The following is an 11,090-nucleotide window of genomic DNA, read 5'->3' as shown; positions in this document are numbered from 1 at the left end:
CATCTCGCCCGCTCTCGTCCGCCTTATGCTACAAACCTCTTTACCAAGGTCCGCCAGTTTCTCGGCGCTGCGCATCGCCTTGAGCACGTCGGCGTAGCGCTCTTTCTCTGTTTTAATGAGAAGTGCTTCACCCTTCTGTCTGGCTCTCGCCGGGCGCGTGATTGCCGCTTTCACCGCGAGACTGACTTGGATGCTCACATCTGCCATGCCTCGAGGTTTCGATAGCAATAGGTACCAACAGTTCCACGCTACGACCCTCCTACATCGGCATGTGTAGTCCATAATAACACCTATGCGGTCACTCTTCTGCAGTCTTCAAGGTGCAACATGTGTAAGATGTTCACCTAAGTATGTGCACCCAATCAAACATTGCTTGCTATGTTCGAACTTGCACATAGCAATCTGAACACGAGCTTGAACTCCGATACACCCAGGTGCAATGTACAATGTTCAAACATCGAGTTTAAACTTGGGTTCAAACATGTGCGCTTACACACGAGAATGCTACGCTTGAGTAAATGAACGGGTTGCTAGGGAAACTATTGTTGATTCTCCACGTTTCCCAGCTTTGTTATTCATATCTCGAATAAGAGAATTCAATGAAGGTATGATTGAAAAATTGAAACATGTTGTGCACATTTTTCGCACTTGCATAACGAAGCGTTTATAGAGGTGAGGTCTTGATTCAGGCCTTTATTCAGGACGTCTTAGGTTCGAATCGGCTCTGAGTGGAGCTTTTTGTTCCATTTTCGAGGTTCTGAAAGCAATTCTTCTTAGGATTTCGGGATTCTGCAACCACCAAAAACTGATTAGTTCATACTTCTAAAATTTTGGGATAAGATTTTTCTGACACGTTTATATGGGGATAATTCATTCAACTTACTTTGCGGTAGGTAGTACTCGGTAGTACTTGGTAGTACTTGATAAATATACCGAGAATCTGAAGCGAAGTTCTGGGTTGCATAGAGATTTCTTTATTCCAGAGAGAGGGTTTTCGACCTGTTTGAAGATCCTTATGATCAACGGGGCTTTAATTCCAGTTTCGTAATTTTTAGATTGTCATAATTGGAGATTTTATCTTTCATGAGAGCCATGTAGTTTATAAGGATTTTATGTTTAAGGATTTGTGGGCTCATTTCTGAACTGGAGCTCCATCGTTTGTGAATTTTCTTTATATTGCATAATGTCATCGGCGTATTATTTATACATAGCAATATAGAATACATTATGAAAGGCACCCTACTATCTTTTTAAATTTCTATCAATTTGAATTTTTGGTTACCAACCTCCCTCCCCCACTAAAAGTGTGTATTAGAACTTTTTGGAATCAACATCTATATTTTATTCACGATATGCAAATCCCATCGTATCTAACAAAACAAAATGCATGCTTGCATATGTAACGGATATAAAATAATTGGGGGCTACATTTTAGACAGACGAACAGAGACTTATGTATTTTACCTCGTTTAGAACATAAACGCAAGGACACTTTAAATAATCATTAATGTAAGGCTTCCGGTTGTCTTACCGGGAAAATGCACATAATATTCAGTTGTTATGAACATTAAGAATAATATCTGAAGATTGTATGCAATATGTTGAGTAAACAAATTGTTGTGATATTGAGATATCTGTGCAACTAAGTGCAAACCACCTGACAAGGGCTGAAAAGTGGCATTTATAAAACTAAAACTATTCATGTGCTATTCCTTAAAAAAAATCCAAAGACAAGGATTCAAACACTAGTGCACTAAGTGAACGCCAAACGAGTTACCACTAGGTCATCACCGCTACTCAAGAAGAGAAACCACTTGACCAATATGAACAGATGAACAGCATGCTGTGTGTAAACTGATGTTAAAACTTCCATGTTCAAACCCGTGTGTTTGAACTTGGGCGCACACTCGTGTTCAAACCGGGTGCGATTTTGGTTCGGTTTATGATGAACTCGGTTTGGATCTAGTATGCATGTTTGAGTGCGAACTTGCACACGGGAAAACTGCACTTGTTTAAACGCGGTTCATGTTTTCGTGAAGACGGCGTGGTGGCAACTGCCGTTGTGCAAACATGTGCAAACCTCTTATTCACTTCCCCGCGCTCAGCCTGTTTTCGCTCTAACTAACCAATCACAAGTTAGTCATGCTTGTCGACTGCTGCTTGGCGCGCCAGATTCTCTGCAAGCTGCAGGCAATCTGAGTGTTTGCAGTCAAAACTGCGTTCCACTTCTCCACCGCTTCCCTCTGGGTAAGGGTATCCAGGGTTGTGTCCCGACCGCAAACGTCTAGCATAGCTCTTCTTTCGACGTCGAAACGAGGACATACGAACATACAATCATCCTTTATCATCCTTTATCACACCAAACCAGAAATCGATCAACACAGTTACGCCCCTTTGAAACTAAGCGCGAGACTTAGTGTTCGAGAAGGCACAACCAACCATCCCCTAGCTATTACGAGAATTCCTTGGGGACCTATTCCTTTAATCCAATAAAATTATTCAACAAAAGATACCCAGAGCAATTACCGTCTTGATTTCAATCATATACTACTACTCATCACAATTGAAGGTCAAGGTAACTTGGGTTTTCCACTTACCCCATTCCACAGAAGTAAGTGGAAAAATAACTCCTAAATTTCGAATATATTTTTTCAAATTTCAAGCGACTTAAATTGTATAAATAACCGCACAATTGGTGCAAAATAGACTGCTTTTGAGAGCCCATAATGATTGAATGCATTTAGATCATTTAAATTGCTTTTACAATAATTTGAACATGAACTATCGATTTTTCCTTTTTCACTTCCCCCAGTGTACCTTATTGCCGGAAGCAGCCGTGGCCTGAAAGGAATTGTGTCAGATGGAAGTGAACTTCCCCATGGGGTCTCCCCACCCAGCTCGATATGTTGGGTATCAGCCGGTGGGTCCACCTACCTTTAGAAGAGTTATCCCACTCGCACTGCCATCTGGCAACCGAAGTCACCCTGATGCGTTTGCGGGCTCCTGTGGTGCCACGTAGCTCGAAACACTCCTCGTCTTCCCGGATGACCAGCCCGACCGGTCTCATGCCCGCAATCACGCAGACTGCATCGTGTGATATCGTGCGGTAGGCAGATATCACTCTGAGACACATCAAGCGGTATGTGCTTTCCAGCTTCCGAAGGTAACAGGTTACCCCCAGAGCTCTCGCCCATGACGGGCCGCCGTACCTAAGAATAGATACGGCAACGCCTGCCAGTAACCTACGTCGACTGGCACACACCTTGCAACTGTTGGACATCATCTTCGTTAATGCCGCAATAGCAGTTGAAGCCCTCTTGCATATGATAGTGAATAAGTGTACAAGGGATATACGATCTTGTGTTTGCTGGGATGGCTGGCGAAGGTCAGCTTGTCGTCTATTACGACCCCAAGAAGCTTCAAACTCTGCTTTAATGCGATCGCGACTTCACCCGCGTGAATCACTGCATGTTGAACCGACTTGCGGTTTGTTGACGATAACCGCCTCCGTCTTATGTTGAGCGAGCTCCAGACCTCTAGCGCTCATTAAATCGTCCACCGTGCTGATCGCGTATGCTGCGGTCAGTTCTACCTCTGGAATTGACTCCCCGTAGACCTTCAAAGGTACATCAGAGGGAACTCTAGGTTCAGAACCCCGTCATACATAAGATTCCATAATACCGGGCCCAGTATTGAACCCTGAGGAACTCCTGCGGTAATAGGTACGCTGCTCTGACCGGCATCGGTCTCGTATAATAGTACCCGGTTCTGGAAATTGCTTACGGGGTCAGCCTGCTGAGGTCGTGTCCGTCGTGTCTATCCAGCTTTTTACGCTAGCTATAAATTTGCAAGGGGTGAATCGATTTTGACACTTGCTGTGGACAGAATACTTTAATTTTATCTCAGTAGCCATGAATCAACAATCTATTGATATACAGTGGGTCCAAAAAGTATTCGTCTAGCTGCATATTTTTTAGTAATATGTAAAACTTAGGCGTGATAGAAGTGAAATCAAAAAACTTTCTTCTAAATTTGGTAGAAAACTTATCAACACATGATTATTATTGAAAAACAAATAGAAATTTCAATTACTTTTTCTGGTATGTAGAGAATATCTAAAGTTCGTCAATTTCGCTTGCTCAAAAAGTATTCGTCTATTCAGCAAATAATCGAGCGAAACACGAATATAATAGTTTTATTCGCATGTAATTACACTAGCACACTCTAGTGATGTCTAGCAACATTTTGTCAATACTCAATGACAGATTAAATAATGTGTTTGTTGGTTTGTTTGAACTTGGCGCGGAAAATACAAGCACCATGGGTGGAAAAAGTAAAAAGATGAGTCCCAATGAAAAAAAACTTATTCTACGCCTGCATAATTAGTGCAAGTTGACTTATGACTTTGCATGAAATGTGGGTAGACCAAGGGTAGCAAGAATTCAACCATTTAATTGGGGATTGGTCGCATCAGCGCCACAAAATCTATTAAAACCAATAACAGAGTGGTCGTCAGCGATGGTAAACTGATATCGATGAGCGATTTTTGTGCGGAAAATAAAAAAATCCTTAAAAACGAGTTCACCCATATAGGCAAGTGAGTTGGAGAGAAGAAGTGCTCAGATATGAACCAATACGAACAGAAATACCTGTGAAAAGTATGGGTATAATGGGCGAGTATCACAGAAGAAAATTCAAGTGAGCTATCAAATTATCAAAAACAGCTCGATTTCAGCTAAAAATCTTGCTGGAAGAAGTATGACTTTCGGAATCAAGTCATGTTATCTGACGAAAGCAAGTACAGCATATTTGGATCAAATGGCCGATGTATGGTATGGCGGAAAAGGAATATTGAGATACAGGCGCAGAATTTCTTTTGAGCAGTGAAGCATGGTGGGGGCTCCGTCATGGTCTCTGAGGTGCTTGAGCGCAACAGGTGTGGGAAAATTTCACATTATTGAAGGAATTATGTATCACAAAATGTTCATCTGCATTTTGAAAGAAAATTTGAACTCCATTGCTGAGAAATTACTTAGGCTTACAAGGAAAATACATCTTACGGGGTGATAACTACCTCGAGCACACAGCCCAAAATACTAAGCTGTAGCTACTCTATAATATCCCAATCAACTCTAAACGCCTCTTCAGAGCCCAGATATGAATCCAATTTAACTCCATTTGAAGGTTCTGGACGACAAACTTTTCGTGAAATTCGTGAAAGTCATATTTCCAACAACAACGAATTGAAATTAGTGTTGAAAGAAGAATGGAAGAATATTCCGTCTCCCGTTACGGTTAATTTGGTCAGTTGCATGCCACAAGAACTACAGCCCGTCATAGATACACAGGGGAATCCAACGAAATATTGAATTCCATTCTACAACTCCTGTTTTCGTTTCAAAAGCGCGCTAAACCTGAATAGACGAATACTTTTTGAGCCTGTATTTAATGAATTGTTATGGTTTGTTACCTTTGTTTTTGTTATTGTTTTATTCTTCTGTTTGATTTTTAACAATAAAGATGAATTGATTATTTTGCTACACAATGTAATCGATAGTTTTATTTTTTTGAGCTTACTAGATTATATTTTTGACATTTTCTAGAAAACGCACAGCTAGACGAATACTTTTTGGACTCACTGTATTTGGCTGTCATATTTTTTCGCTTGGAAATGTTTTGAAATCACGAGTGCAAGTTTTCCAGGATTTTAGTTTAGTTTTTAATGTAAAAAGACATCTAACTTATGATTTATTTTCAGAATTCAAGCAAGAGTAACTTAGACTTAGTTTCCAAGATGTTAATTAATTTGGAATTGAGTATAGAACGTTTTATGTAGCGTAATACACATAGCCGAAAAATTCTCAGCCCATGCAACAAAAAGTAGTTACCGCCGGCATTTAATTGTTTCCAATACCAAGCATTTATTCCACATTTCTCAACCAAATGATGATCCATTAAAAAATATGTACAAATTTTTTTACCTCCTAGGTTTTTAATTTGGTTCAGAGGGTAAGCACTACGGGATGGTGAATAAAATGTCCATAACTATGTTTATTTCTCTAAAAGTAGAGTAAACTGAATAATTCTACTCGAAGAAAAAGTTCAAATATGTGTCATTTGGTAACGTTCTCGATATTTTGGAAATATTGAGAATGATTTTTGAAAAGAAGAAAAAATTCGAGAGAGGGCTCTTTTTATCTATTATCTCGAACTGGTTCTAGATTGAAGCGAAATTAACGTCGTTTTTTGTTTAGAACATGAATCCATTCTAACTTTAAATAACTGAACAAAATATTTCGAGCATTTACTCCTTATCACAATGCTTTCACTTATCACCATCAACATGCCACGTCAGCAATGACAACCTGAAGGAACCTGATGAAAATTTGGCCGAGACATCCGGTCAATCCTAGCTCAGGAAAAATACCGATGAACAGGACAACTTATTTTAATTTTCCATAGAATTGCAAATCCTCTACTTTCTCATACGAATCAGATTTCCATATACTGCAGTATTAATTTGTTTTGCATCAAAACACCTGAGAATTTAATTGATCCTCCGAGCAGAATTAACTATGCCATAGCCGGTCGACCTCTATTGAGAACTGAAATTAATAAGGAATTAGTAATTATGTATCTAAATGGATTAAATAATATGTTGATAAATTAATGTTAGCTATATGGACTCAGCATCAATTGTAAATTTTTGACGTTTCTGTGAATAAACATTTTTTTTTTCCAAAATAGCAGAGCACACTTTGACCCAATTATAAAAATTATGGTGGACAACGCAAACGTCAAAGGGGGTGATTCAGAATTTATAGCATTAGCTGCGTAAAAAGCTGGATAAGCCAGATTGGTCAATATGCCGATGGGTTTCCTGGCGGCTTCGGCAATAGCACAAATTTCCGCTTTTTCCATCTTTCGGGGAATTCAATCATCAAGGCGGAAGGATCGTAGTATGTCGTGCATATATGACGTTAAAAATTTTTGCTTCTCAAATTTTAGTGTTATTATCCGTCCGTTTTCAAGATTTTGGCTGCCACAGTCAGAAAAGTCATAATAGTAGTTTAAGTAGTTTCCGCGAGTGATTGTGTTGAAAGTTGCCGAAGAATGGGTGTCATGTGAATTTGTTCCAATTTACTGTATTGTGTCGGTTTTCAGTTAGGTGTATAGAGAGATATAAAGATAGGGAGATTATCGAGATGTAGAAAACAAAAATTTATGTGGATTGAAGGGACCGTGGAAACCATCGACATAGGGAGAGATATCGAGATGTGGAGAGTTGACTGTACAGTAGTTTTTGCATTTTAGAATCTCGATGTGTTCTATTCATATTTTGTTCAAAATTATCTCTCCCTATGTCGATATATTCAAATTTCTAGGCTACTAGACCACCTTTGGGCAATAACAGAGCCAACAAAACAAGAAGTGACATTTGTTTTGTTGTCGTTTCTCATAGTAACGAGCATTTGAGTACCCATTTCAATGTTTCTTCCATTCTTCGATTCCCCCTATCTAGAGATGTGGAGAGTCGACTGTATATAGAAACCGTATTAAATAGTAGAATAGAAGTGGCATAGATCATATCACTTTTCATGATGAATCCCGATCTATATTTCTGATTATCCCTTCCAACTAACACATCTCCCTTCCCGTGGTTTATTGTGGAGATGCAGAGGTATTCTCGGTCTCTAGTAGCAACAATAACCACACAATAACATTCCCTTCCTTTTCCAACTGACTGTAAGGACTTGACCGGCGCCGTTATTGATCAACATTTGGGAGCTGCTGAAATGTGTACTTGGAGAATAGATGGTAAATCCCAACCACTATTTAATTGGATCGAAGTGCAATTTACACCAGTTCTGATCAATCACGGAGTAGAAACCATTGATATGTACAGTCAGTCTAAGCTAAGCTTTCGGGGAATTCAATCGTCAAGGCATCTCTGTATAGCTAGCCTGAACATGTTCGAATTCACTATGATTGCTGTCTTGAGAGCGCTGCTCGGAACTCCATCAGGCCCCGGAGCTTTGTTACCAGGGATTTGGCCACCGCGAGTAATTCTTCGTTCGTCACCGGAACCACCATTGCGATCGCACCCATATTGCCTTGCGGTGCAAGAGGCCAGAAACTTGTGACTCGGGACGGGAACAGTACCTCGATAATCCTCGCCAACCTATCCGGGGACCGGTCGGTCTTGATGGCCCTTAGGCCAGTTTCGCAGCTCAAAACACTTCACGGCGGTCCGCTCTTTAATCCTCGGTGCGGGCACGTTCCATCCTTCGTCTAGCCTTGAGGCAGGTTGATCGAAGGGCCGCAAACTCCGGACTCTACCAGTATACCGCCTGCCATTTCTCGGCAAAGCTTTCCTCGGCATGGTGGCGTCGCACGCGCGTGATAGGACAGCTACCAACATATCCCCGCTTAGACCTTCAGTGTTGGCTTCCAGTCCCAGGGCTGCGGTGAAAGCTTCGCTTTCGAAATGATTGATTCTCCACCCACGGACCAGACAGGGATTCCCGGACCTCGGATGTTGCATGCCATAGTTGATCTTAAAGCGAATTGCTAAATAATCACTATGGGTGTAACCCTAGTCCACCCTCCAGTTCGAATCTGGTGCCAGACCGGGACTGACAAACGTTAAGCATCATTGACTAGCACTGCGTAGAGCTTCGCTAGCGCCTCTAGTAACGCTTGTGTCCTTCCTCACCACAACGACGATACAGGTTGCTACGGTCCGGACCCTTACAGTTGTAGGCCTTGTGCCCCGACTGTCCACTGAAGGTGGCTGGAGTTTGCTTACTTGGCATACCGACCAGCCGATCTTCAACTTCCCTCGCTCCATTACTTTTATAGCTTCCTCAACCAGAAACCCAAGGTAGGCTACCTGCGTACCAAAGGGACCGCCTCTAAAGCGTACTTCTCGATCTCTGTACCGCACTGGTCTCTGACGGCAGAGACGACCCAAGACCTATTCGGCCTGCTTCCTATAGTTCATCTCACTAGCTTACGCTCCGCGTTTCAGAACCAAGATCATCTCATCGGTCTTGGTACGTCTGCGCTTCGCACGGTCTCACCCAGCGCTAACAGCTTTTCGGCCGCCCACATCGATTTAAGGACTTCGGCGTACCTATCTTTATCAGTTTTCAACAAGGCCTCGCCTTTCTTTGCTGGTCGAGATTCCGACTTCCGCTTTGTCCTACTGACTAGCTGCCAGGGGTTTTCGGACCCTTGTGCCGGTGGCACCGGTCGGCTGGTACTCTCTTGCGGGCCGGCGACTTGCGTCTGGCTAGTGCCTTTCGCCTTTTGGGCCGAGAAGTCGTCTTCTCGGGCCGACGCCCTTCAGGCTCCTTTGCGCCCCGATCTGCTCCGTCTAGACGACGTTTGGCTTTTAAAGTCGCACGTTAATTGGCTTTGCTGTGAGCGCCTTCGCCGGATTGCTACCTGAGCCGTTTCGGGTTAAGCGCTATCTTTTCTTCATTGGCCGCAATGGCTTCTCCAAGGAAGGAGAAGGAATCAGTTTGGGCAACTTTATTGGCCTTCTCTCTTCCCACCACCCGCCTGATAAAGGCATCTTGTTCTTGTCTTGCGACTTGAACAGTCTGGCGGAGCATCCGAATGTTCTGTTTTAGTTCCTTACTGATGTTCTGCCTTGCGCTCGTGAACTCGATGATATCATGGAGTTACTCGGCGACCACCCGCATCCCAGGTAGTGACCCACCGGGCTTTATCCCATCACTGCTGGATAGAATGTGGTGCTGCTAGTTGCAGCCTCCGTCATTTCGCTCTCCGCCTCCCTGGGAGGAGACCTCGCCAAACCCCCCTTGGCAAAGGGGTTTACCACCTCCATGCCTAACGCATCGTCAAAAGAATTATTTTTGGATTCACTCATTTTAATTGGGTCCCCCTTGTGGCTGCTGTCGAATCCTACTGGAGTAGTCGCCTTTAATGATCCCATGGATCCCAGGGAGGCCTTGCAAGGGTTTACACTTACGTGTTCAGAGCCAGATCAGCGCAAGTCAGGAAAAGGCATTTGAGCCTACTCCCACCCAGTAGGCAAAGCTTGATGGCAGGATTGGGCAGCGTGCTTCAAGGCCCGCCACGGTTTTAGAAACACAGCCTAGCAATTAGCCCACTTGCCGCTTCGAGTCAGTGTCACCTGGCTCTACTAAGAGAGTAGAATCTCAGACTTCCAGCCCTCACTTTCACAATATTACTATACCCAAGACAAGGTCTGTTAACACGCGGCCAGAATTCCGTAATCAGGACTCACTGGTATTGATCATGATGTGCCAATTGGCACTCCCTGGGCTCCGGTTGTTAGTTTATATGTATGTATGTACACTAGGGTGGTTCAAAAAATCGATTTTGCTCCACAGTGCTCATCTGATTTTTTACCATGTTCTGAGTGTCCTCTGATCGATTACTAATTATTGGGACGATTAATCAACATGCGGTTTTCGTTGGATGAAAGCTGTTGAGTATCCTTTTTAGCTATGTAGGTTTTCTTTAAACCTGCGCTTAATGGGGAAACGTCATTAACAGTATAATGAAAAAATAAATTTCCCCATATTAATTTGCATGCAAACTTGAAACGGCTTGTGTTAAATCATTTTTAATCCAAATGAGCTCAAATTTTTAGAGGACACTCAGAACATGGTAAAGAATCAGATGAGCACTGTGGGGCAAAATCGATTTTTTGAACCACCCTAATGTACACAGTGGCGCCGGGGTTGGGTAGGACAAGTAGGACATATCCTACGCACGAATTTTCCTGGGTGGGACAGTCAAGGCATCGTCCTACCCATGGTTCTGGTCAGAACATATCATTTTGGATTTAGATAATTATTTTTGTTGCAATACTATCTGGTAGGTCTGATTACCATTTCAACAAAAGTATACCCACAATTTTAGAGACTTTGACGTTATATATGACGACGTTAATGGATTAATAGAAATCTGCGGGAAAAAGTTTTGTAGAATCCTGGACAGATTAATCTAAGACATCACAAACATCCTCAAGCCCGCATGAAATCTGGTCTAAAAGGGATTTTGGTTATGTGCCCCAAAGGATTAATTGACGA

The 11,090-nt window shown here is 42.4% G+C and overlaps 1 protein-coding gene across 1 annotated transcript in view; it reads right to left on the bottom strand.

The window, feature by feature from the left end:
* Nucleotides 1–697: 697 nt before the first annotated feature.
* Nucleotides 698–11,090, bottom strand: part of LOC134219668 (uncharacterized) — a 112,372-nt gene continuing 101,979 nt past the window's right edge. The window contains 2 exon segments of the mRNA XM_062698472.1: nt 698–805; nt 884–940. Coding sequence (XP_062554456.1) covers nt 698–805; nt 884–940 — 165 coding nt within the window.

This window comes from Armigeres subalbatus, chromosome 3 (genome assembly GCF_024139115.2).
Source record: "Armigeres subalbatus isolate Guangzhou_Male chromosome 3, GZ_Asu_2, whole genome shotgun sequence".
NCBI lineage: Eukaryota > Metazoa > Arthropoda > Insecta > Diptera > Culicidae > Armigeres > Armigeres subalbatus.
This window is presented reverse-complemented; position numbering and strand designations above follow the sequence as displayed.